At 41.7% G+C, this 27,511-nt stretch overlaps 1 protein-coding gene across 2 annotated transcripts; it reads right to left on the bottom strand.

Moving 5' to 3' along the window:
- Positions 1-2,865: 2,865 nt before the first annotated feature.
- Positions 2,866-25,625, bottom strand: RUBCNL (rubicon like autophagy enhancer). 2 transcript variants are annotated; one of them, XM_033053145.1, is made up of 16 exons: positions 25,540-25,625; positions 24,760-24,868; positions 22,540-22,648; positions 19,862-20,521; positions 15,521-15,606; positions 12,232-12,442; positions 11,292-11,396; positions 9,187-9,229; positions 8,699-8,831; positions 8,146-8,291; positions 7,359-7,423; positions 5,981-6,219; positions 5,158-5,219; positions 3,754-3,907; positions 3,543-3,633; positions 2,866-3,069 (listed from the first exon to the last, which is right to left on the bottom strand). In XM_033053145.1, the coding sequence occupies exons 2-16, from the start codon at positions 24,829-24,831 to the stop codon at positions 2,957-2,959; spliced, it is 2,289 nt and encodes a 762-aa protein (XP_032909036.1). In that variant the 5' UTR covers positions 24,832-24,868; positions 25,540-25,625; the 3' UTR covers positions 2,866-2,956. The 2 variants fall into 2 exon arrangements, with proteins under 2 accessions (XP_032909036.1, XP_032909035.1); XM_033053144.1 differs by lacking the exon at positions 25,540-25,625 and adding an exon at positions 25,393-25,438.
- Positions 25,626-27,511: the final 1,886 nt, after the last annotated feature.

Raw genomic sequence — 27,511 nt, 5'->3', positions numbered from 1 at the left:
ATAGAGATATGCTCAGGAAGTGCATGGTGTTCATCTGAGAAGCTTAATGAGTCTCAAAACTGGATTCAAAGAACTTGGCTACATCATAAAGACATTAAGAGAGTTTGTACACAGAAGGCATCCCTTTATGTCCAAGCCACTTTATCACCCAACACAGAAAGATAATGCATGCTTTCAAGTTTCATCATGGTTGCTTTATGCTATCCTAGGATAGCAGCTGATAAAAGACACTCTCACCTCAGCAACGCTGAGAATACCTTGTGTGTATAGGTCTAGCCAGCTGTGCCTTGCTTCTCACCAGAGAAGATGTTCAGGGTGAATAGCCTCAGGGTGTTCCTGTGCTGACACCAGCACACAAGAATATGCATTTGGTATGACCCTCCTCCAGACCCAACAGTCAAATGCAGTATCCCCTCAAATGCAGAAAATAGTTATTCCTTTCAACTCGGGACCAACCTGCTGGCATATCACAATTTAGTCCTTCTTTCTTTAGCTTCAGCAGCAGAACATTTTAACCAGTTTTACTTGGTCTTATGCTTACAAGGCCATATACTCTCAGGCCTTCAGCTTTACCAGCTCATCGAGGATCTGCTCTTGCAGCAACCTGTGTTGTGGTCTGTAGCAATAATCAGTGAGGATAAGCTGTGCCGGCTCTCTGGAGACCTGGACGGAACTGAGCGGATGTGAAGGATCAACACTTGATGCATAAAACTTGTCTTACACTCCCCCTCCTGTGCACTGCTACTGCTTAGTAAGACTTGAACATTCATGAAAAGCACAGCCAGAAACCAGATCAGCTCTTCTAAATTAATGAATAGTGAAAAAGACATACTCAGCTGCCCTGCAGGTTCTCCCACAGAAGGATCATTCACATCTACTCCTTCGTAAGCACAAAATCCCTGCAAGCAAGGCCTTTCATGTGATTCAGTTAGTTGGGCACCCAGCTTAAATGAGAATTTACTCTTGCATAATATTAAATACAGTCAGCTGCAAAATCAGGCTCTTTCTCACCACATCTTATCCTGCATTGGTGATCTTGTGTAAGAGACATTAATCTTGCTTTAGAGCAGTAAGTAGGTAAGCTGTTTTTCATCACAGAAAAAATAGATTAGTAGAAGTGTTATTGAGCTTAGTAGTACCATAAACATTAATGTGGAAGTGAACTCATACAGTCCCAGGTAGCAGATCCTTTCCTTGCTAAAAGTGGAGCAAGCACATGAGAAGAGCAAGAAAAAAAATACACAAAAAGAACAAAAAATCCAAAATACTAACAGCACTCCACTGGAGAGATCAGAACGCTGATTTGTACTTTCAGGTCCTGGGATTTCTCTGTTAATTGGTACTTCATAGTATTGACAGAAAAATGGTTTTACAGGTTTGAGCAGCTGCTCTACCTTTCTGAAGGCAAGGGCTTCATTAGAAGTAACTAACCAGGCAAGGAGAGAAAACCGCTTTCTATTTCCAGCACTTCACCTTCAGGCATGGACTCCATCTGCAAGTGTGAGGGTGGATTTAAACAGAAGCATCTCTCCTGATCACTCACTGTCTCTCCTCACATTTCTAAGTGCTCTGGAAAGAACTTCTAGAGTGGAGCAGCTGGTGGTGGTGGCAAGATGTTGGCACTGGGTGACTGCATGGTGGCCTGTGTGTGAAGAGGCCAGGACTGTCCCATGCCAGATACAGCTGCTTCCAGCCAGCTCCGATGGACACACCACAGAGTAGGGCTGAGCACCTCAGCCAAGATGGTGATACTGCTAAGAAAATGTATTTAAGAAAGAGCATGAGAAACAGCAGAAAAACAACAAGGTCAACGAAAAAAAGAGAAGGAAGTGATGCTTTAGGCATCAGAGCACAGATTCCCCTGGAGTCCATGGAAAGGACCTCACTGGAGCACATGAATATTTCCCGACGGAAGTACATCTTCCTGGAGAGCCTGTACAGGAGCAGGTTTATCCTGAAATATTACAGCCCATGGGAAGGCACACTGAAGACAGGTGAAAGTATGAAGAGGAGTAGAAGAAGGGAGCAGTTATGGACTCACAGTAACCCAGTTCCTCATCTGCCTTGCACCACTTGGGGCAGACTATAAGGTAGAAAAATTTGGAATGAAAATGCAAAGTTCAGCCTGGAAAATGGCTGGGTGAGGTAAGGGAAAATTATCAGTTTAGCCTTTGCTTTTCACCACCCTAATGAATTTCTAATTTATAATACATTTAATTTTCTTCAATTCAGGGTTTTTTTTACCCATGGCAGTAGCTAGCAAGTGATCTCCCTCTCTGTATTTCAACCTGTGAGCTCTTCTGTCTTATTTTCTCCCTCTCTTCTCCTGAGGAATGGAAGCAGCTGGGTGAAGTGTGAAGAGCACCTAGCAGCAGGCCAAGTTAACTCACCACAGACTGTTGCATAGTTGTGTTTAAAAGAAACTTAAAATTCACTGGTTCACGATAAGCATTTGCTATAAAAATTTCAGATTAGCATCTGTCTAAAACTTGCAGACAAGTCTTTTCTATTTATTGTAGAGCTTTTCAGAGAATGATTTTGTACTTCACCACTTTCCCCCCACTTCCAAAACTGAACACAGGCAAGACTTCCAATGCTCACTTACTATCTATATATTATCTGCAGAATTACAGAGATGAGTAATTTTTACATTAAAAAATATAGTATTAAAAAATCTTACATACAAGGACAAAACATAGCAACAAAAGGCAATCCAAAAAACTAATATCCAGTCTGTCACCAGTTAAGATGAAACTCCTTTAGGGCAAGTTTTCAATGACGATAATGAAGTTGAGGTTTGTTTTTCGCTTTTCTATTTTTTTTTATTTTACCCCTCATAAAGGAGACATGCATTAAAAACAGTAATGTCTAAAACAACATTATTTAATGCTTAGTCATGCACCTGAAGATTTGGCTCTGAGCATCTTCTGAAGTCAGCAGTCAAAGGAACTCAGTTTCACTGAGGCACCAGTGATGGAGTTTCTGAAAGAGTCCTCCGAGCTGAGATCCGCAGACATTTGGGGCAGCCTCCAGACTTGAAGCATGTTTTGTGAAAGCATGTTCTACACTCTGTTTATACGTGCAGAGCAGCATTCAGAGGAAAAAAATAGAATTTTAAAGAAATGAATCAATAGCTGTGCTGCTTGAATGATGTTCTATCACATACATATCAGCACAAAAGTGAACAGAAGCAGTGCAAGGCCAGGACAACAACCACCACTGTAATAATTTACACTGAGTGCTGGCAAGAGCTGATAAAACAGTTTTCTTATGTCTAGACCCAAAAAATAGCCTCCCCCTGCAAGCATAACCACAGCCAGGCAAATCCTTGGTTTTGCTCTCTGAATTCAGCGACAGGAAACAGCTGCCACAGGCAGGTTTGCAAAGACACATGCTATCCATGGTTTCCAAATGCACATGAAGGTTTTCAAATATGCATACTTTTAGTGATGCTAGTTCTCAATGTTTAAAATAAGTCTAAATGGTTTTATACACCAAAATTCCCCCAAGAAAGAAAGATAAACATTCAGTCTGGAACATACCTGGGCACCTTTTACATTTGGCAGTCTGATACGGAAAGAGCAGGTCTGCGCTCTGACAGAATTCACAGATAAATCCCTTGGCTTGACAGAGCTACAACAACAGCAAAAGGGCTTAATTTAAATCTAAGGAAAAATTATTTGGGAATGGCAGCAGGGATATTTTCTTACAGTAGCAGCTGCAAGGTCACTAAAAGCCCTGTTTTTTCCTTACCTCACAGCCATCTACATGAGAGGTGGAGCTCTTCCGAATATCTTTAAGAAGGGGCAGTAACTGCCCTCGTTTGATCTTCACCAGATCATCCAGTGAAAAGAGATGCAGCTCCTCTGTCAGATGGCTGGGGACCTGTTCAAATTCTTTCAGTACACTGCAAAGAGGAATAAAACCCAATCAAAGTTACATAAAGTTGTTTTTCAAGTGTATTTCTAGAATAAGCCTCTTTTGCTTCTCTAGTCACATGGGGAATATACAAGGCACGTTCCTGCTATCTACCCCCTCTCCCAATTTGAGATCACTTTAATAAAAGTTGGAAGGTTTGGAATTTAGAATTAACTTTAAACACACATTCCTCAGGCTTTGGAGTTTCCAGACTCCATACATAGTTACGCCAGCAATCCTTAAATAATTTGTAAAGGGCTCTCTCCTACCTCAGAACAGTTGGTAAAATCCCATATAGTACCTAATAAAATAATAAGCCAGGCTTATTTATTTGCTTTGCAAAGAGGACTTTAGGGGTTTTATCCTGCACAGGTCACTACTGGGTGAAACTATGCTTGTGTTGAGCAGGTGAATACTGGAAATAAAGCTATTGCTTTCAAAATATCACTGATGCAGATAGAAGGTACAGTGATGATCCTTATACTCATTTCAGTAATGGAATCACAGGGAGTTGAACAAAAGAGAGACAACAACACATTTCTGTTTGATTTTGGTGAACATGTAACTGATGCATAAAGAAGAGGTCTATGTCAAAGAGAAAACTGAACCTACTTTTCTTTTGCTTATGCCTGTTTCTAAAGAGATCAGCAATTCTGCGGTGATGGTCTTATTATTCACATGTCTATATATTAGTTATGCCCGCAGTTTGGGAAGGCAAACACCAGAAATTTTTCCCTTCTAGCAACAAGTAAGGTCATGTTTTGGTCTTTGTCACTTTTGCTTACCACTACTTTCATTTGGATATTTTTATAAAATAAACTGAATTAAGCACTATGACAGATTTCCGGAAGAAATCTTTAAACGCTCAAGGAACACACTTGTTAATTTAAAAAGCCAATGTATTTTATAAAGATAAATATACTCAGATAGATAAGTATCTTTGGCCTTTTAAGAATGAGTGAGAACCTAGGAGATACAGAACAGGAAAAAATACACACCTAACTAAAATTCAACATTTAAAACTAAACTTTATTACAAGAAACAGCTTCCATGTAAACTTGTACTTCACTCAACATTTGCAGTGAAGTGCAATAAAAGGCAGTTTTGTTGTTAGAGCTCTCTAATGCTCGTATTAACTTATTTAAAACTGCTCTCAAATGTCTCTAGAAAAGAAGGCTCTATAAGCACATCATGTACATTTTATTAAGCTATTTTTCATGCATAATCAACAGTCCATACCTTTCAGCAAACCTGCAAGTTTTCAAAAGCTTTTTTAAATGAAAAAGCTGTTCTTGCACCTCCTAAAAGATAGTGGAGAAAAACAAAGCCATTTTTAAATCAAAAGCATTGCTTTCCTATATTCCTAAGTGAGGAACACCACTATTTGAGTCAGTAACCCTTGCAAGCACACCAAAACACACCTAAAAAAAGGAACTTTACACTCAGCACAGTATTAAACAAATGGATTTTCTAACGGACAAAAGCCAAAGGCAGGTAAAGGCTATTTTTATTTCCTGACAAGTGAAGCAAATTCTAATGCCAAAAATGGCTGCAGGTCTTGATGCATGGTAGACCCAAACCTCTGTAAGAACAGGTAAGTGTCTCCTCAGCCAAGAAGGGAACACATGCCTACTTGTAGTTTTCAGCAGAACACTCCTCCTGAAGCTGTAGGTGGTACAGCTCTTACATAAGCCAAGGGTATTTCCCCTAACAGCCCACAAAACTAAGGAGTCATTCAAAAACTACAGAACTTTCCAACAGCCAAGAGGATGTAAATATTTACTGCAGGAGACCAATTCCCTTTTATGTACTAAAAATGGATACCACTAAGTAAACACCTGCCAGAGACAACAGGGATAAGGGGACGTCTGGCATAGGTTTGAAATGCCTCTTTGCTCCCTTCTCCTGAGGGAAAAGAGGGCAAGTCCCAAAAGTGGTGATGGGAAAAGTAAAAAAAAAACCAACCCTTCTCCTTACACATACACACACAGGACATCCTGCCCTAAGGACTTTTTCCTTAAAGTCTCAGACCCAAAATTCCTAATAAAAAAGCCACACTTACCCTGACCCTGTCCATTTCTTTACTTTTCGTGTAGAGGTTTTTGTTAATAGACGACACATTGAAAATGGGCTGCTGCCAGATGCTGTCCAGTAGGTGTTTGGAGAAGTTGCACACATAGTATTTTTTGAAATCCCACTTTGAAAGTATTCGGGCAGGAATAGAAGACTGGGCATAGCTGTGGCAGCAGTCACAGAAGTACTTCCCCAGGTAGTCACAGTAGCGGAGTCTCCTGATATATTCTGCAGGCAGACAGCAATGAAATTTTGAATATTTTAAAGATTTATGAGACATAACTCTTGTCTATATGCCTAGTCTGTCTAAATAACTCAGGTCTAGTGGAAAGAAGGGAAAGGATTTTTTTGTTTTATTAAGTAGGGGGTTTTATTATTGTGGTGAACACATGTACAAGATTTGCACTTGGCATTAGAACAGAAAGCTTCCCTCATTTCCATATTTATTCAACTGATTATAATTATCAACGTAAGATCTTAGAAAAACCTCTGTTGCTTTGACCACAAAAGAAACACTATAGGTAAAATACACAACAAAAATACTTCCACCAATTTTGGAGCCATGTTTGTACAATATTTTTTCACATCAAGGTTTGTGGGCTTTTTCCCATCTATTACAGCATCTCCTATTTGCTCAACTTAATACGCCATCAGAGATCGATGATACTTTACAGGATACCACAAATGCTGCTCTTGTGAGCTGACCCAGAACAAGACTCAAGCACAACCTCAAAGATTTCTTAGGTAAGGTCTGTTTGTCATCTCTGTAAATCAGTTCTCACAAAGTATCATGAATTAAACAAACAAAAAAAACCACGAAAAAAACCCAAACAAAACAAAAAAAAACCAAAACAAAACCAAAACAAAACCTAAAACAAGAAAGATTTTGTGATCAAGATCTAAAGAAACAAAAAGTTTTAAAAAGACACTCCAAAAGTACAAAACCACAGATTCCATAAGCTTGCATACAGTCTCTAAAAAGAGACTTTTGGGAATGTTTAAATTGGCACAGGGAAAGAATTATTAAAAGAAACAACTCGATTATGCAAAACCAGCACTTTCCAGCCTGGAAGTTTGATTTTTTTGTTTAGTTTTTTTTTCTGTTTTGTGGTTGACTGTTATGTGTATTGTCTATGAGAAGGCTATCTTTTGAGTATTGTATTCTGTACTGTATGAAAAGCTTCAGACACTGGAAAGATCCCACTGTCTGTTCGACTATTACAGGCACATTCAACATTGAGATTTTCTTTCCAGCTCAGGTAATTTTAAAATTGTGGTACATGTGTGTTGGTGGAGATAAAAGTCGAATTACAGTACAAGTACTGCACTTATTAGGGTGGTTTTTTGCCAGTTTTGGTAATACTTACTGCTTTCTATTGGGGTTCCACAACCAACACATGTGAAGTTTTGAGCAGCCACCACTGCATCTCTCCTGTGTACAGAAGCAAATAGTTAGACCATTCAGCATCCAAAAGACAGTTTTAATTAACATTCTTCCCAAGTGCAAAAGAGCTACACTGGCACGAGGGAGAATGTCAGGAGCTGACTCCTAGTCCTCCACATGAAGATGGGAGATTCTGTAATGCTTGCTGAAAGAACTACATTATTTTCCAGTTCTTAAGGTGGAATCAGTATCATAGGGTTTGGAGAGGGGAAATCCATATTTGCAACTGTACCTGCAGCCACACAGGGAACAGCCAGTTTGCTTACTGTCCGCACTTAAAAGCGCTTGACGCACAGTGAGACAGTCATTAACTCACACATCACCTGGTGCCTCCCCCCACTTTCTGAAAACCAGCTCTGCATAAAATATTAGCAGGACAGCAGGGAAAGACAAGAGTATTCTCCAGGTAGTGTCACAAAATAAAATTTTTCAGGAGCTAAGTACACTGCCACCATAACACCAAAGGGTATGTGTATTATCGCATGGAAAAATGCTGTGTTAATCAGGACGGGCCAAGAGAGGGAAAAAGATGCTATCTATTTTCTACTGATGCTGGTTACAGACACTGCAGAAGGCTGTGCCATGCACCTGCTCTAGACCTGTTCACAGATCATCTGCACATGCACTAGATCTGTTAATCATCCAAGCTCCTTCCATCAGCTTTCCCCATGCTATACCACATGACAGTGCCCAGATCCCTCAAAACTTACTTGACTGAAGGATGAATGTTAAATATAATCTGTGATCTTGGTGGGGACCAGCCAGAAGATCCTCTTAACTTGGATATGATCTTTATTTCTTCAGCCAGATTCACACTGGACTCAAGTTCTCTTGGAATCTCTTCTTTCAGCACAGACTATTGGGAAAGACAAGCTCGTGAAGATAACCAGCCCATCAGCTGGACATATGTTAAATGCTATGGGAGATGTTTATCTCCCTTTTTACTCTGGTATGTTAAAGTTCAGTTTTCACCTGCATGTAGTCCCCCCTCAAAGTCCCTCATATCAGTCCCAGAAGAAAACACATCCTGATTGTTCACAACTACATGTTTTAAATATGCTGAAAATTGATGGAGAGAGAAGGCATTTTCTAAAAAATTAAATAAAGTGAACTAATAAACTGTAAGCACTCATCTGCAGTTTTTGTTGTTTTGTTGTTTTTTAATGTAGCTTCCTCCTTTTCCTAGCAGTGAAGCAGCTGCAGTGAGACCATGATTATTTGGGGAACTGAATAAAGAGCTTGTTGTTTTCAGATCAGACTCACTCTCTGCCTAGATGAGCTCAGGCAACCAGACAGCTGAACTGCAGAGTCTGTCTGCAACCAGTGTTTTCTGAAAGCTCTGCACAACTCCTGGGCTGTTGCTTCAGCAGAATTGCTGCCTGGTTCAAAAGATGATCTGAAAAGTAAGGAATACTGTCAGTGAAAAATAGCAGCATATCATCAGCATCTCCACTGTCTTTCCTGCATCCCTGAAGTTTTCTCCCATCCCTTCACTCCTACCCTCTTTCTTTGATACACCCAGGCCCTCCAAGAGGCATAGACACCACCCTCCAGCAAGACTAGGGGACCAGAGAAACGCTGCTAAGCCAAGCACCAGAGACATTTGCTGTCAAGCAGCATTCCTTCCCCTTGTTCGAGAGGGCCCAATTTACCACTCCTACAGCTTTCCCTGCCCCAGCCAGAAGAACCATCAGAAAGCTGCTCCAGCAGAAAAGGCAGAGCCACAGGGCTATTATAGTAAAGATACATACCTTTTATCAGGGGCAATAGACAGATTTTCAAGATCTTCAAGTTCTGCAGCAAAGGAGAAAATTTTATCAAGCCATTTAAGAAACAAAGCGTCTTTTACTCATCACTATTTTAAAAATACTTTTCTGTGTTACCACAGTGTCAGTTTCAAATATATTCATCTTTCCAACACCCCTCCTGGATGTGGGAAATAATCTCAGCCCTAGCTGTAAAACAGGAATAAGGAGTCTTATCTCTGCATATCTTTGATGTGATGAAGAATATTCCTTAACACTTTTACATCCTATCATCACCACAAGCCTGCCTTCAAGAGCTGAAATGGTAAGGAGAGACTAAGTGCATGCTGGTCAAGCTCCAGACAAAAGTCACTCAACATAAATAAAGTATAGAGCCAAGAGAGGTCACATTAGTTTTTCTGGACACCAACAGATGTTTGGAGACACCAATCACACACATACCAGTTAATGCTATAAACATGTTAGTAACAGGTGAGATGAATGCAATAAAAGGACACACTTCATTATGTTTGTATAGACACAATGTGTTTATACCAACAAGTGTTCACATTCGTAGTGTTAGTTTTGACCATGCTCATTGCTATCAAGACAAACGTTTCCACATTTATACAACTCAAAGTAACTTGTGCTACTAGGAGTACAGTCTTTTGGGAGCTTGTTCTTCATCTGAAATCAGGAAAAGATGAGAGGAAAAAATAAATCTCTAAAACCAAAGAGAACAATAAAAATCCAATTGTTATCAGGAAAAGATAAAGGTTAAAAGTTGCAGCAGCCACTTTTAAGGGTTTCTATTTCTGTACATGTAAAAACAAGAAGCAAGCCAAATGAAACTCAGGATGTCCTAAAGAGAAGCAAAGCACATGTGACTGTAAGAGAACAGAGACATTCTGCTCTAGTCCTGAAGCAGAGGGAGAGGCTGCCTAAAACTGAGTCAATCTGTTTCATTATGAACTTATCATGTCCTAAATTCTCTCAAACACTGCTGCTATGCTCTAGCTGACTGAGGTTGTGCTAGTTTCACACTTTCTTCATGCCCATTCCTTTGGTTTAATCCTTAGACACAATTTCAGTCCTTCTGTTGGATTTGCATGGCAAGATTTTGGTAGCAGGAGGGGCTATGGTGGTGGTTTCAATGAGAATCTGGCACCAGCTTCTCCCATGTCTGAGAGTGCCAGTGCCAGACAGCTCCAGCATGGACACACCACAGGCCAAGGCTTGCCCATAGCTGGTGGTAGCACCTACGGAATAACAGAGTCAAAACAGGAGGGGAAAAAACCCTGCACAGTTGCAGCTAGAGAGAGGTGTGAAAATATGTATGAGGAACAGCCCTGCAGACACCGAGGTCAGTACAGAAGGAGAGGCAGGAGGTGCTCCAGACACCAGAGCTGAGATTCCCCCTGCAGCCCCTGGTGCAGACCATGGTGGTCCAGCTGTGCCACTACAGTCCATGAGGATTAATGGCAGAGCAGAGATCCACCTGCAGCAGTGGAAGAGCCCAGGCTGGGCAGGAACATGCCTGAAAGAGGCTGTGACCTGGAGGGAAGGAGACCATGCTGCAGCAGGCTTCTGACAGGACGTGTGGGAAGGCCCAAGAGGTAGGGAAATCAGAAGTTTAGCCCAGGAAGAAGAGTAGGTGAAGGTGCTTTAAAATTTAACTTCTCATTACCCTACTCTGATTTGATTGGCAATAAATTAATTTCTCCATGCTGACTGTTTTGTCTGTGACAGTTTTTGGTGAGTGATGCCTCCCTGTCCTTGTCCAGCCCACAAGCCTTTTTTTTATGTTTTCGCTCCCTTTCCAGTGGAGAAAGGAAGTGACAGAGCAGTTTGGTGGTCACTTGGTGTACAGCTAGGATCAGCTCACCACACTCTCAAATTAGCAAAGATATTCTTTCCTAGCAAGGAAATCCTGCAGCAATTTGGTATTTCTGCACGTGTTCTAATAGGGAGCTACATATACATATTTGTTTGCATTTTCTCATGTTATTCTCCTACAATAACAGGTACTAAATCAAGAGAATTCCCAAACAATGGAATAGATTCAACTGAACAATATATCTGTTTCTGCAGTTACAATTTCAAAGTCTTACCAATAATTACATATTCATCCTCTGAGTCACTGTGGCAACGAAATCTGGTAACCTCATGATGTGATGGTAGATGCACTGGGGAGCTGACAGGCAGCAAAGCACAGCCTGTCCAAGACAAGGACAAGATCAGGTAAACTTTTCCAGCATTTATAAAGTAGCTGCAATTATGCTTACATTTTTCAGCACTTACCAGAACTTTAGCACACAGACTGCATCTATAGAGCAATTTTAATTGCTTTTATATACACACAGAGCAGGACTTAGGAGTCTGTTATACAGTATTTCCCTCCGTTTCTTAGCCAGAATCTTGCAGTGACAAACTCAAATCTTTTATATTGTCGGTGGTGTCTCCTCATGTCCAAGAACACCATTCATTTGTCCACAGAAGTCATGTCATTTAGACTTTAGACCTATTATTCAGCACTAAGATCTGTACTACTCAAGAGACTAAAATCTACTTAAAAATGCAAGTGCTGACTCAAGCATAATAATGCCAGGAGTATTTATAATCTTGCCTTAAACTATATGTGAATGAATACTCTGGGGAATCTCAATTGCATGGCCTCATGCTGCAGAAGCAAACACAGAAGGAAAGAGCTGCAAATACTAGCAAAAAAATTTAAGCAGAGAAAGAAAAACAGCTACAGGTATGGTCTGCAGAGAGTCATGCTTGGGGCATTTAAATCCTACATTTTCATTTTAAGATTAAAAACAATTATAATTAATAAAGCATGAGTGTGAACATCCAAAAGGAAACGTGACCCAAAGGAAAAACAATTGTGGCATAATGATCTTCAATGGACCCAGCTCTCCAGAGACTCAAAGAAGGTAACAGAGGATTTGATTCCAAGCAATGCTCCAATTTGTTTAGTATTTTCTTGCACAGAAACAAACAGCAATGGCTTTCAGACAGGGTTACATTCTAGATTAAGTAACTTGCCTTCATAACCACTGTCTGACGAGGTAACAGAAGAATCAGACTTCTTCACTCCAGGGTAAGAAGATAACTCTGAGTCAGTGTGATAGCTGCCATCTGATCCACTTGTTTCCTCCACAACCCAGGACTCTGCTTGTTGCTGGCTTAGGATATTACATTTCATTTTTTCTAGAGATGCTATAATTATATCTGCGACAAAAAAGTGTGCATTTTCCTGGACACAAGATTGGAACGCTCATTAGTACACAGCATATTTGATATTTAGTTAAGATGAAGTGAAATGTTTAATTTCCCCCCCATACTTTTTCAACTCTATAAATAAAAATGTAAACCTGTCTGACCTTTTATTTAAACTCAAAAAAACCACCCCAAGGGCGATTCAGGAACAATATGCAAAAGGCAACTGCCCAGATAATTATCTCACCCTTGATTATAACATACAACCTGCTTTTATCTTACCTATGTATTAGTTAAAAATTAAATTGATTACGACTAACTGATGTATATGTATGCATTTCAGAGACATAGTCTTCTAGTTACACTGCATTATTTAGTATGCAAGTGTGCATCCAAGTAACTTCTTTAACAAGATTTAATTTCAAGTCAATGTGTACAAGCAGTTTTGCACACATGCTATCTGGAGAGGACCAGAAGTGACAAGTTTTGAATGGAGTGTAGATCTTCAGGTAGTGGGAAGTACAGGAGCTAGTAAAACGTTTTCATGTGTTAAGAGTTAGGGCAGTGAAGTAGGGAATACACAGTGAGATAGCTTACATGGCCAACTCAACACTACACAGAAAGTCTGTGGTAAGTGGGAACCTGGCTCCCCACTGCCTTAAATAAAAGGTAGTTTTTCCAAAGCTTCACTGTAGCATTTCCAAATCAGACAACACTTCCTTGTGATGTCCCTTGCTATCTTGCCTGCCCTGGTCACCCATTCTCTAGGAAAAGGGACCACTGAGACATACACACACATCTGGGGCTCCTTTCCTAATAGCTCTCTTGTATCCTTTGCTTTCTGAGGTCTAACAGAGCACCCCACCAGCCCCATCTGAGCTACTGCTGATGGCCTGAGCACAGGCCCCACACAAATCCCAGCTCAAAAGTGGATGCATCATGGAGAGACAGTTGTACTCAGATGCCTGGGTGGAAACCAGAGATACTCATCATACTCTCTCCCCTCAACTGCCATGCGCAAACATTAGCTTACATCTAAAATGCTATGGCAGTATCCAAGGCTAGAGATTCTTGAGTGAGGGATAATCAAAGCTTTATAAAAGTGTCTTATGTTTAGAAAATGGTACCACTGGACATCAGTATTCATGACATCCCCTTACCTGTATGGGAACCATGAAGAAAAACATCAATGTTTAGGGATAGTTAAATCTTAAGGAGTACAACAGACAGCACAGCTTTCTTACTGCTCACAGACAAATACAGGCAGACAAGATTAATCTCAGCATTAGAAAACACCCAAGTCCCTGAAGGTGTTTGGAGAGACTTATCTTTTTCCCAACACTAATTAATATTACTTGCTTGGCGCACAGTTTCCCCAAAGACAACCTACAGTCAACTTCAAGAGTCCAGGGGTTTGATATCTTCCCATTATCAAAGAAATAATTTAAAAGCTTTTTTTCCTTTTGGGAGATATCTCCTACTTTGAAGATACAAAAAGTCTCAATCTAGTGGCAGAGCACAGCCTATCAGCATGCCCTGCCGATAAAAGCAATTACGAGTGTATCTGAGAGAGCTGCATTGCAAAAACATAAAACAGAACACACGGACTCCTGTACTCAGCATGACTATCAGTTTTCAGCTCTGCCTACTGATAGCTCCCTCACCCTGCAAAGCAGTTACAACTCAGCTGTGACACACCAACCTTCTCATTTCTGGCCTCTCCCACTTACATCCGTGGAAAGCCCCTTTAAGATTATCTGACCCATTTCCTTCCTGGCCCACAACTACAACTCCAGGACCTGCTGACACCACATGTACCTAACCAACTCTCAGTCCTAAAGTTCAAAGAGATTATTTCACAAGCTATAAGTATTTAAAGTTTTCTGGGTTTTTGTTTGGTTGGGTATTTTTTAAAGGCAGCCTTGCTCACAATGAACTGAGCTTTTGCTCTCTTATAACTTGTAATCACATCAGCCCCCAATCTCTGCACAGTAGTAGTAGCAGCTGATAAGATCTTGCCTCACTTAACAGACAGATTGTGGTTTCTAATTCAGATACTTGCTCACTGGTCTCCTGGTGTCTGAAAACAAATTGCTTTTGTTTTAGGTCCCACATTACACATGGAAAAACATCGTTTCCCTTCTGAAACATGTTTCATGAAAAGCAACATGAAAAGTTAGTTCAAGTTCGTTGAGTTTTGGTGTGATTTATTGAGTGGGTTTTGCTGTTTGAAATGCACCTTATGGATGTTGAGAGCTTGAAACCAAAGGCAGGACTTGCTACTCCATTAAAACCAGTGTTGTGCACAAAGATGATGATTACCTCTTTGGCCACATGGACCACATGCACACAGTCCAGAAAAAAAAAAAATCTCCTTTTCTAGGCACATTTTTAAAGCTCTTTTATCCTACTCATTGCAATCCGTTAAGCCCTCTTTTTTCACTGTTGGAAAAGATTAACATTTAGCACACAGAGTTACGTGTGACAGCTTTAGCTCCTCACCTTTAGCTCTGTTTATAGCCATGAGTGGACTGCCCACCTGGCAACACACCTGTTTGGGGCCCTTATTAGAAACCATGAGAAACTGCTTGAATTACTGCAGCTCTTATTTGTGCTTCCTATTCATAATGTAATTCTTTGACAGCAAATCTCACATGCTCATCATAAGCACACACAAAAAACCCCATCTTCTCCCCATCTTTTGATAGTAAAAGCAGGAGGTAAATCTCACACAAATGCATGCAGTTGCAACAACTTCTATGCAGCATATTCTAATATAACTTTAAAGTTACTAATGTCAACTTTTGCTTTCAAGGAACATGTGGAGAAATGATGGAATGAAAAGCAGAAACATACATTGTTCTTGTATATATTTCCATTATTTAAAAATAATGAAAATATTTAATTAATGAATCAAGAGTAGAAGACAAATTACGAAATAGGCACTTTATGTTTGCAGGTTCACCCATACAGGGCAAGGAGTGGGAAAATAGGGTATTTGTAAAGATTAGGACGTCTATCAGGAAGTTCTTTTATTGAGAAACACCTCTCATCATTTGGTTTTGCCACAATAAAATGTAAAAAACATCACGATGATAGCATTTGTTGTCCTTACCTTTTCCACATCTTCTGGAAGCATGCAGACTTCCTGCAATGAACGATTCAAGGGGAGAGCACTTATATTGAAAGCAGAAGTAGAACCTGTGGGTATAACAAGAACTTTTATCAGTCACTTCTTTCTCTGCAGCTCCCATGATGCATGCAGGGACTTCCAGAAAGCAAGGCAAACTTTTTTTCCCAAAACTGAGCACCACTGCGGCTGGAGGCAGTGGTAGAAGATAAGGAGGAGAAAAATTTGAGAAACACGCTGGCATCTGAACTATTCTGGCAACCTGAAGCATGAACATCAACTAGCAGAGAAACACAGTTTAAATGCTGTGCTGTGACACCAGCACTGCACTCCCACACCCGTTCTCTCCAAGCTGCAGCCTGAGCTGCTGGGGACCGACACGAACAGAACGTGAGGCTGGATTTGCAGAGATGCTCTGCAGTTGGTGACACAGGCAGCTATCACTGCACTCTGCTCATTCACAGCTGCCGGAAGAAACACAAATCTCACTGCTGGCTGGGCATGCAGACAGATGCACCAGCCTTAAAAGATTCCCCATATCACTGCTGGCATTGTGTTAGGAAACATTAAGTTTGGAAAACATTTTGCCATTATGTTTCCTCACCCCGAGGAAATCTTCCTCCTGCTTCCAAATGCAACTTGTACTGAAGGGTAGTATATTCTTGCTTCCCAGAATTGCAGGTTTGTTCTCCTTGTAGTCACTGATGAGTATGTAAAATAAATTTTATCTCTTTTCCCCAGTAAGAACTTTTCCCTGAACAGCAGAGCACACATCAGGTTTTTACTGGTGTTTACTACCTCTTTTGGGACCTTGAACTCGCAGTTTCTGTTTCACTCTCATGATATTTGCAAGGATAGAACAGGCCACATGTGGTGGAAAACAGCCACAACACACACACCATTTAATGCCTTTGCAAATATAGCACAGCTTAATCAATGGCTCTTTATTTTTTAAAAAATGCCCTTCCTAAATTTGTTTAGAAGTCACAGGCTAAAGAGTTCCCACAAAAATATGATCATAATTTATGTAAAACTTTTCTCCAACTAAGGGACACTGACTCTCAGACCTAGTTTGGATTATTTATATTGCCATACTTAAGAGAAACCGTGTTACACTGCCCTGAGCATCGATGACATCAGGCTGTAAAGTCAATATGTGCTCGAGCATAGCGACACAGATGGAGAGCTTTTGTACGGAATTATTAATACCTCCATTGTGTATACCATGAAGGAAAAACGGAAAGGCTGACAGTATGACTTTTCAAAACACATTTAATGGCCTAATTAAGTTATTTTCATACCTACCTGATGATTCAGCTTACTAGGTAAGCTCTATAGCTTGAAAATAGACTACATTCTCGTCAGTTAAGATAACAAATATTACTCTCTAAACTAAAAATAAGCAGAAATAAGGAAAGGGAAAATTATTCCTTTTTCTTTAGAGCATAAGATGCAATTAATCTTAAATATAATTTTGAAATCTAATGGGATCTCTCTCCTTTGCTTACCTCCTGCATCCCACTTGCATCTTTAAAGTAAACAGAATGTAAAAAAAGCACAGGGAAGAAGCCCAGCACATCCAGCAATGGGATGCAGCTCTGAGTCTGATGCAGAAAAGTTATCTGGTTGCCTTTCTGCTCCAGAACACTGTTGCCTGGAGGCTGCTGGGGCTGGGGAAAGAGCCCTAAGAGCCAGAGCAGGATGTGACCTGGATGTACAGAGAGGTTAAAAGTAAGAACAAGCCTGTGAACTCACTGACACACCGGCCACAACAAAGCTCCCAGAAAACACTAAACTCAGTCACAAACTCTGTATTATCAGTGACTGAGCCTTTTCAAAAGGTTGAATAAGGACCATTTTCTGGTGGTCTCAAACACAGGAACAAGGCCTAGTAGGAATTTCAGGGGACCAGCAGAAAATCCCATTACACAAAAATTAAATTCCACTGGAAAAAAAAAAATTAAGCTATATTTCATAGATTTCTTGTATCTTGTGCATCCCTCAGCAACTCTTCTGTGAGAAATCACCATCTCTGAGATAGCAATCCAAGGAATAGCAAGTCAGGAAATGCTACTGTGTAATTCCTGCCCTCAAATTAGGCATTGTATTTCTCCTTTTTCATTTTGCTATTCACTTTTCACATCCTTATAGTACTGGTCAGTGCAAGAGAGAATGAGACCTCATTACCCAAGCTACCCAGTAGTGAATTAATGGTTAAAAGCAACAAGGAATGAAGAAATGTGGAAGTTTTCACTTAGTACAGAAAAGGCCCTAGTCTGAGGCAGACCGAACATACCATATTGTGAAGTGTCTAAAGGATCCTGCCTCCTATGAGGAGTACTTTTTAGTAAAATCAAGGATGCTCTTCTTCAGTCACCTGGCTGCCACATTCCTTGCTCCGTTTGTTTCTTCAGAGAACCAGCAGCTCTACTACCCCAACACACGCTTGTGACACATCGGACTTGTGCCAGAAGGTCGAGTCACGCACAATGTATTTGTTCTGCACATGCCTCGCAGTCCCTGCTGACCCCGAGACTCTGGGCTGTGTTTTCAGTCCCAGCTCCCCAAACACGTGTGACTGGCCTCAGCCAGCCCCAACTGCTGGGTGCGGTTTCCTTCTCCCCAGTGGGCACTTCTCAAAGGCACGGAGCCAACGCAACACACAGCAGAAGGAAACAGCCATAATTGTCACAATACCGACTGATGACAACAGCCTGTCCCAGATGACAGAGGTGTTATTAAGAGCACACAGTCCTGCAATGGCACGTGCCTGTTTGAGACCTTGCTGCCAGCTTAGACCTTGGAGGAGTTCTGAGTAAATGGCTAGAAAGGACCAGAAACTGGAAGTGGAGCTCAGTGGAGTGTCACTGCTAGGACTACTATTGACTAAAGGGAGAAGAAAAAACCCAAATCTAAACAAACCAACAAAATCTAGACTTTGTATTATTCTTTTATAATACAAAGGCAGGATGAACACTCCCTGCTCTTTGCCTTCATTCCAGTAGAAAAATCAGACCTTGGCTGCAACATTTTTCTGAAGCTTATACTCTATCATCATAGAATCATAGAGGGGTTTGGATTGGAACAGACCTTGAATATCACCTTGTTCCAAAGCACTGCCATGAGCAGGAACACCTTCCACTACACCAGGCTGCTCAAATATCACTCACTAGACCAGGTTGGTCAGGACCCCAATCACCCTCCCCATTTTTTATAAGACCTCCTCTAAGTACTGGAGGGCTGCTATGAGGTCTCCCTGGAGCCTTCTCCAAGCTGAACAACCCCATTTCTGTCTGTCTTCAGATGAGAGGTCCTCCATCCATCTGAGCACCTTTGTGGCCCTAAATTTAGTCCTTAGATGCCACTAACACCCTTTATAAACAAAACAAAAATGCTTTATCTCACTGTATCTAAGACTCCTCCTGTCAATATTAGGTGTCAAACAGGAGGGGACTGTTCTGCTGCCTCAGCCAAAGGGCAGGAACCCCAGCCTGCAGCCCAGGAAGGCTGGCACACACAGCCCCAAGGCCAGGCCAGCTGCTCCCCCAGCCATCTCAGGCACACGTGCTGAACTTTCCCACTGAATAGCTCCTCACCTACAGGTCTATGCTGTCCAGAGCCTTCTGACACTGCAGGGACATAAGAGGGACTCTGCTCAAAGGGCACCCTCTGCTAGCAGCCCTCAGGCAGTGGTCTTCACAGAAAACACACAGGGTTATCCATATGGCTGGAAACTGGTGAAAGGTATAAAGAATTTGCTCTACAACAGATGGGGGTTTGTGTCTCCAAGACCTCAGGTGCACTTGGAAAGGGGAAAAAACGGTCCCGCTCCAGAACAAGCCAATTCAGTCATAATAAATGGGATGATAATGCCCTGCCTCCAAAACCCAGAATCCAAGGACTCCCTCTCCTTCAGCTCCTGCCAAATATAACACGACCCCACAAACACCAATGAATCACTACTCAGTGCCCAGATCCATGCTATCTGCTATCAGGAAAAGGGTAACAGTGAAGACAAGATAAACCTCGTAGAAAGCTCATCCAGTAGATGTTCTACATTTCTCACAGCTCAACAACTTTAACATTTTATCAACAGCTGTATATTACAAAAGCATTTCTCCACCCTGAGAGATGCCTACTGCAAAAGGCTGAGCATCTCCCATTTTACCAGGTCCACCCCTCTGGTTCTCCTTGGTTTTTAACCTCTTCTCTCTCTCCTATTTTGAATGACACCATCTGTCTTATTTGCAATCACCACAAATAAGGCCTGCCTCGATTACATTTCTTTCCAGAGATCTTACAACAAAAACGCAGCTGTAAAGTTACCTGTTGGATTGACTGGCTCTGACTGGGAAAGGCCACTGGGAGAATCGCTGCCGCTGAGAGGTGCAGGCTCCATGTCATAAGGGTATTTCACTAGATCTGCTTTACCAACAGCTGAATCTGAAAGCAACCTTGTGAAAGCCAAGTCTCTCTCAGGGCAGGTATAAGATTCTTTTCCAACATGCACAACAGCAGATGTGATGGTGCCTCCTGTTAACGTCACCTGGGTAAAGCAGTCACGCTTCAGAGGGGACATGCTTGAAAGAGCAAAACCATTCAAGGAGGAAGCAGCAGGATCTCCACCAGTATAACGGTTACAAGGGAAAGTATCCAGCGAAGGTTTGGGGGAATCACAGTCTGTGTTGTTCCAACATGCCCGGGGCCTTGTAAACCGAATGTCTGTTTGTGTACAGGCAGCGTTCTGATGTGCAGAATCACTGTCGCTGTCATCATGGCTGTCCCCAGCACTGCTTTCCTCCCACTGTTCCACATCACTGTCCAGATGCTCAGCTCCCTGCATTGTGCTCTGCTCCAACACCAAAGAGGGCTTCAAACCAGATGCATTTAAAACAGACATGAGAATGTCTTTGATAGCTTCAGCACTTCCTGGGTATGATCCAAAACTTCCAGCATGTCCAATCACTGCTGGCCTTGAAGATTCATCTGTTCAGAAAATAGAAGAAAACAAGAGGTTAGGAAACAACACTAAGAAAACATTAATACACAACATTAATAAAATGCATAGTATTTTTTACATAGGTGAGAAGACAGGAAACAGCTGAATTCACTCACCACTCGCTGCTGCCTCTTCCTGGAAGAAAGCTCTTGCTTTCTGCACTCAGGAAGCAATTCTGACATTGATAAAAGCTAAGTAATAAATCAACAGTAAAGTATTCTGCTGCTATCCAAACACAATTAGCTAAGCCTTTAATGATGACTATGTCAGTGTGCTCAAAAACATCACTGTTCTACAAAACAGGATAACAAAACTATTACTGATACAGGTACTGATCCTATTGCAAACAGAAGAGAAGATTACATTATAGTAAGTCACATGGAACATCAATAGAGCAGAAAGAGTAATAAAAAATACACTCAGTAATACAAGGTCAACATGCTTGTGTGTGTCAGTTCAGAGTGGAAATGGCTAAAGTCAACTTCAGTCCATTATTCATGGCGTGGCAACACTTAGAGCCAAAACCATAACAAACTTAGCTCTGTCACAGCAAGATCATTATAATGCCTCTGAAAGAACGAAAAGCACTGCCAAGGTACTATGTGATCTACTGAAAAATTGTAGTTTGACAGAAAATGGAAAAACCTCTTTTAGTGACAGACATAGCAACATGAGCAGCACACGGAAGTGTGCACTACAACCAGTAGCTTTTGAAGTCCTATACCTTGAACAAAACACATAAAAAAACACAAAAAAGCCTTGGAGGAACTGCCATAATCCAGGTAATTGAGAGATTAGACACAAAGTCTATGCTCAAGAAGAACTCATCAACCACATCAACACAATGAAGTTAACAACTATCTCCTTTGGGGAAGATAAGTAGATTGTAAAATTCTAAGAATAGGTACAATCAAGAAGAATCCTTTCCAGGACAAAGAACTCCTAGTTAGGACTACAAGAATTGTTAAACACTGCTGGTGAAAAAAGCCACAATTCTTCCAGACTTTGCCCAGAGATTGCTCTCCTTAGACATATCTCATTGGAAAACAGTAAACTTCTCCATGAGTGTCTCACCTGGAAGCCTGTATGCATGCAAATGACATAAGAAAGTTTACTAATGAAGGGATCAAAACCAAAACAAAAAACCCCATGTATTTTGGAACAACAAGTTCATATAAAGACCAATACTCATCAAGAAAAAGCTGAAAAAAATGAGAACATCACATAACTGAAAACACAAGAGTTGCAAGCAAAGTTATCCTAGTAAAGTCAGGTCAGAATCAGCCAGAGTATGTCAGTAATAGGGATCAGTCACCTGCCACTTACCAGGACAAAGCTCTTGCAGAAAGAGCAGCATTTTACTGGCTGTACTTGCAAAGAAACATCTTGCCAATGTAGCCAGCCATGGCAATATAAGGACAGGAATGGGAAAATTAAAACTAGCTGACTTTCAAACAAATGTATTTCAAACTTTTCAGGGAAATAAATATATTTTGATAACTACTGACACTTCAATTGCACAGTAATATCTCAGTTTGGGCTGCAAACATCATCTCTGTGCAAAACACTTAGTGTTATAATAAAAAAATTCATAAAATTTTATAGGCTAAAAGGCGTGTGAAAGACCATCTAGTTCCAATCCCACAGGCGTAGGTGGGAACACCTTTCAGTAGACCAGGTTGCTCAGAGTCCCAGCCAACCTCGCATTGAACACTTAAAAGGATGAGGCATCCACAACTTTTCTGGGCAGCCTGATCCACCCTTACACACACATATCAGCATTAACTAAAACGGGCAAACTACCATTAAAAGGCAAAAAACACCCATACTTGCAAATTGTATAATGTATTTTGATGTTGTACTACCCTCAAAGCTAATAAGCAAGGAACCCTCTTCAAACAAACCAGACTTGTTTGGTACACACAAACACCAATAGCTTTTGTTAGCACTACAAACATCAGCAAAACTCCTCAGAGGGAGGCAATTTGCAACAAACTGGCATTACCTGAGAGAACAGAGATTTGAGGTGTCGGAGCAAGGCAGCTTATCCTCACTGAGGGATTTGAAGAACACGCTGAGTCAGTGAACGCCACCTTTAGGCTTTGGTGGTTTAACTACAAGGAGAACAGAGAGGCAGACAATTTGGTTATAAGATAACAGCACTCTGCTAATGATACCCTCAGTCTCACAGTCATCCCCACAGGAAGAACACTTTTCTGAGGCCTGCCAACAGTCACCTAACCACTGCCTACATTTCTGGCTGCCTGGAAATCTCCCCAGAAGCATGCATTGTCTGGACAGCACTGGCATCTCAGCTCTGCATCTCTCATTTCACTCCAGAAGGCAGGTGACCAAAAGAAACTCTCCACAGCAGGAGGATTAAACATGTGCATAAGGCACAAATGAGACGAAATGCTGAATAGGATGGCTGTGTGTCTACTAAAACAACAGCAATGGAATGCAAAAGAATTCAAGGAACCACCAATTGGTATCTGGAAGCATTGGTGTATTTAGATGCACACAAGTTATAAACTAAATCTGAGGATCCAACTCCACAAATATCTGATCCTTGCACTGCTTGATCTCCCAGCTCTAACAACTGGGAGCAAGTGTGGTCATGTCACCTAATTTGATAGAACACAGTACATGTGGCTCATATCAGCAACATGACTGACCCAGCATAATGCAAGAGGTGACCTAGATAGATAATACTCAGCCTGGCATAGGAGCCTGCCAGTATAAGCTGGCCAAAATTTTGAGTGCATTTGAACATCCTGAGCAGGTTTATACCAGATCAGCACTTCACTTTTTGCAGTCATGATGCTTCCAATTCAGTATTTCTACCCTCAAAGCTGGATTTACCATACTGTCAAACCAATGTAAGCTGAACCAGGGAAGCAATTTAGAGCAGATGCTCAGGGGCTAATTCCATCAAGAGACTATGATACACTCAGGACAGCAAAGCAACAGGTATCCTCCCTAAGCTCATAAATTCCTTGTGAGGACCTAAAATTTGTCCCCCCACCTCCCTACTGCCTCAAGTACGCAATGGACCTGCAGAGCACATCATAGAAACCAGGGAATTAAAAGGGACACCCTGCTCCAACATGCACATCGTTAAAGGCACTTAACCAAGGTGTTGCGCCTTCCCCCCACGTCAGTGAGAATGTCTGCACACCGAAGCACAGAGTTCTCCCCTGAACTCTGTGATCCCTTACAAAGAGAACGGAGTTAAAGGTGTGCTGTTCTCGGCCACCCCGGGTTGTTGACCTCTAAACTTCCTACGTGGAAGAGCGAGGTGACTCAGAGTACAGCTTTTGTCCAGATAATCTTCAGACTTACAGAAAGCAGAAGAAATTAAAACCCACAGAGAATTTCCCTTTTAACTGAAGAATAACATATCAAGCCAAAAATAGGATGTTTAATATAAAATGTTTAGCATTTGATTATGCCAGTGCTTAGAAAAATACTATTTTCAGTATCTGCTAGTGTTCTCTATTTTCTCCTCCTCTGCACTTCTTTAGAGAAACGGACATATAGATAGGCTTTATACATACAAATATCATAGAGTCAATATCAGTGGATAAAGTAGGAACTATTTTTAAATTATTTTATTAATTTTTGTAAAATTATTTTCAATACAATTAACAAATTCTCAGCAATTAACAGATTCTACCTCTTAAGATGCAAATATCCCAGCTGCCCAGAAAGACAAATACAAGTACTTTATCAGTAAGCATAGCTATTAAGGGTGCTGAGTTTTAAGACCTTATCTCTTTTTTTAAACAATGCTCCCCTCTCTCGGTTCTTATCAGAATGGTCTGAGAATTCAGGTACGATTTCCATTTACTTTCAAGATGCTACAATTTCAACTACGGGGGGGGGGTGGGAGGGGCTACATAACTGTCCCCTCCAACAACAACAACAAAAAAATCGATTAAAGAGATAAGGAAATATAATAACAACAGAAGCACGTGGAAAGCATAATACACTACCATAACAAAAAAAAAACCCCTGACAATTTGACATCTTCCTACTATAAACGAAGCCTGCCTTTTCCTCAGTCACCTCCAATATTGGAGTTGACTCCAAGTTAACTCCACCAGCATTTAAAAATAATTTACTACATCCACCGACAACTAAAAGCTGGTTTTTGAACCAAGACCTCCCCCCCCCAAGCTAACAAGCACACTAAGCCTCCAGTCAGAGGTCTCCCTTGCCTCACCTCCTCAGAGCAGGGGTGCTTGAAGACTTCTGTTCTGCTGAAGCTGGTGAGCGCTACTGCATGGAGAGACATGATGGGAAAGATTGCATTTTTTGGTGTTGTTAAGTACCTGGAAGCAATAGAGAGGGAATTACAGTCACCACCACGTTATCCGCACTTCTCCATCTGTTTTGCAGACTCTACAGTTAATACTCTGAACTGTTTTCCATCCCGACTTGGCATGCTTATAGAAGCTTAGCGAAAAGCAGAGCTCAGCAACAATGGAAATTGGCTTTTAAAAGCGCCTAACTCAGAGACGGTGGGTTGTTTGTCTGCCCGTTTGTTTTTCAAGTAACATAACAGGAACGCCTTCCACAAGCATAAAAGGAAGATTATTGATCTGTGGTACTCCAGAGTTTGCTGTAAAAGGAGGAAGAGAGGGAGCGGAGCGGACAGCAGCGAAGCCCCCGTGCTCCGGCTCTGCAGCAGAGGCTGCTCCCCCACGCCGGGTGCAGGGGCAGGCAGCGGTGACAAACGCCGGCGATGTCCTGCTCACGGCAGGGCTCTGCTGCCATCGCGGCTCGGCAAGCGCTGGATCCGGAGGGACACCCCGGCACCTCCCCGCCCCAGCCAGCCCCGGCTCCCCGCTCCCACCTGCGGCCGCGGCTCCGGCGCCTCCCGCCCGCCGCGCCGATGGTGCCGCCGCCGCCTCCTGCCCGCTCCACGTCCCTCCCTCTCGCCCTCCGGCCCGCCTACCCTCCCTCCCGAGGCGGGGCCCCAACCGAGCGACGCCGAACTAACCTAAACAGCAAAAACTACTGCCGAGAAGTAGCGCCGGGGTCTGCGCTGGTTGGAGAAAAGGAGGCTGGGGGCCAGCGACCTTCTTGCTCTTTGCAGCTTCCTGAGAAGGGGAAGTAGAGAGGGAGGGGTTGAGCTCTTCTGGCTGGTGCCCAGCGACAGGACGCGTGTTCAAAGCTGCTCCTTAAGTTTACACTGTGCACTGGGAGCCGTTTCTTTGCGGACGGGAGCGGCGTTCCTGGAGGTGTTCAACGCGCCAAGGCTGTCCGTGTTTGAGAAGCGTTTGGACAACGACCTTATCAGCACGCTTTTATTTGGTCAGCCCTCAATTACTAAGGAAGTTGGACTAGGTGATCATCATAGTCCCTTCCCAATGGAAGAGTCATCCTACAGCCAAACAAACACAAAAGGAGTCAATTGGTAGTGAATGGAGCGTATTCTCTCAGTCGCTTTTGAGCTGGGGTGGGGTGCGTTGAGGCTTCCAGACCGTATGCAGACACAATTGAAGAATCAGCTGTATCCGAGGACGTGCTGTCAACTGGCTGATTAGAAATGACACGTCCATTCTCACTGAGCTTTTGGAAAAGAATTGAGCCATCTGCCAGGCTATCTACGAGTCAGCTGCCCTAGCAGGCTGAAAACTAGCAGGATGAAGTTCCTAGTAGCCAATCTGAGCTAAAAACAGAGTGAAGGAATGCTGAGCTGTATTTGTGAAACTAAAAAATTGCTGAATGTCCATAAATGCAAAAAATATGTGCAGGAACTTAGGAAATTGCAAATCATGAGGAAGCAGGAAGGAGAGTCCAGATGGTTCCATGCAGAAATAAGTGGAGGCAGTAAATAGAATGCAAAACAGAGCTGCAGCTGAAAAAGTGGCTTTCAGATGCTCTGGAGCAATTGTCTCCTTTTTAAGCACAAATGACGCCTTAGCCAGTAAATAGGACAGTGGAAATGGGCTGTGGAAACTTAGAAGGAGCTGCTAGCAATGCTGCACAGTTGCCTGAATTTAGTCTGGATGAGGCTCTAAGTAATCCTGATCTCATCAAAGATGTCCCTGCTTATCCCAGTGAGGTTTGACTAGATGTCATTTAAATGTCCTTTCTAACACAAACTATTCTATAATTCCATGTTATCCTATGATGTGAGTTTCAAAGTCCCAGATATAGAATAGTAATTTCACATAATTATTTGTAAAAATAAATTCTACTTTTGAGACGTATTCATGTCAGGAAGGGCCGGTAGTAAGATGGAAAGGTTATAGACTTCTTTGTAGTTTTTACTAAAGCCTGGCAAAAGATGTGTTAGGGAATTTGTGTTTTATTCGCATAAAGTTTTCCACAGCAGAATGCCAAAACCCAGAGGCTGGGAGCAGAGACAGGAGATTGAAAGCCCATCAAAGGGCTTCTGTAGAGGAATCTTCATACTTTCCATATCTTGGACACGGAAGTACACGTTCTGTAAACTTCAGGATATACACCATTAAGATCTTTGAGGTGCAATAGGATACTGGGGAGAACTATAGCAGATTTACCTCGTGTCTCTCATATAGTTTATTTTATTTTAAAAGCATTGTTCCTGACAGGGATCTAAGAGAGTCTTGACTGTAATGTTTGCGACAAACTGCTTGAAAGAAATCGGGAAGAGGAGGATTTTTAATAACACTTAAAATAGCTCAAAGTTGGTAATTGTTTGGAAGACTTCTACAGAGAAGCCCCAAAGGCTTTCTTTTTTTGTTTGGTTGGGTTTTGTTTTTAATTTTAAGGCTAATATTGCAGAATGACCCAACTCTACATTTTTAAAAGACTCAATGTTCTTAACTTTCTAGAAAAGAGCTACTAGGAATAGCTTTAAAGTTAAACATGTAAGCAATATAAAAGGAGGAAGTGTACAAGTAATTGCATGTAAAACCAAAATAATTACAAGGATAGGAGAACTATTCCAAGCCAAGTGTGCATCCAGGAAATTGGTGGTCAGC

This window comes from Catharus ustulatus, chromosome 2 (genome assembly GCF_009819885.2).
Source record: "Catharus ustulatus isolate bCatUst1 chromosome 2, bCatUst1.pri.v2, whole genome shotgun sequence".
NCBI lineage: Eukaryota > Metazoa > Chordata > Aves > Passeriformes > Turdidae > Catharus > Catharus ustulatus.
This window is presented reverse-complemented; position numbering and strand designations above follow the sequence as displayed.

Coding starts and splice junctions, on each gene's coding strand:
- RUBCNL (XM_033053145.1), bottom strand. CDS start 24,831: ATGTCTCTCCATGCAGTAGCGCTCACCAGCTTCAGCAGAACAGAAGTC. Junction 20,522..22,539: donor TCAAATCTCTGTTCTCTCAG/GTAATGCCAGTT, acceptor TTTTCTGAACAG/ATGAATCTTCAAGGCCAGCA. Junction 11,397..12,231: donor GTCAGACAGTGGTTATGAAG/GCAAGTTACTTA, acceptor TGTCTTGGACAG/GCTGTGCTTTGCTGCCTGTC.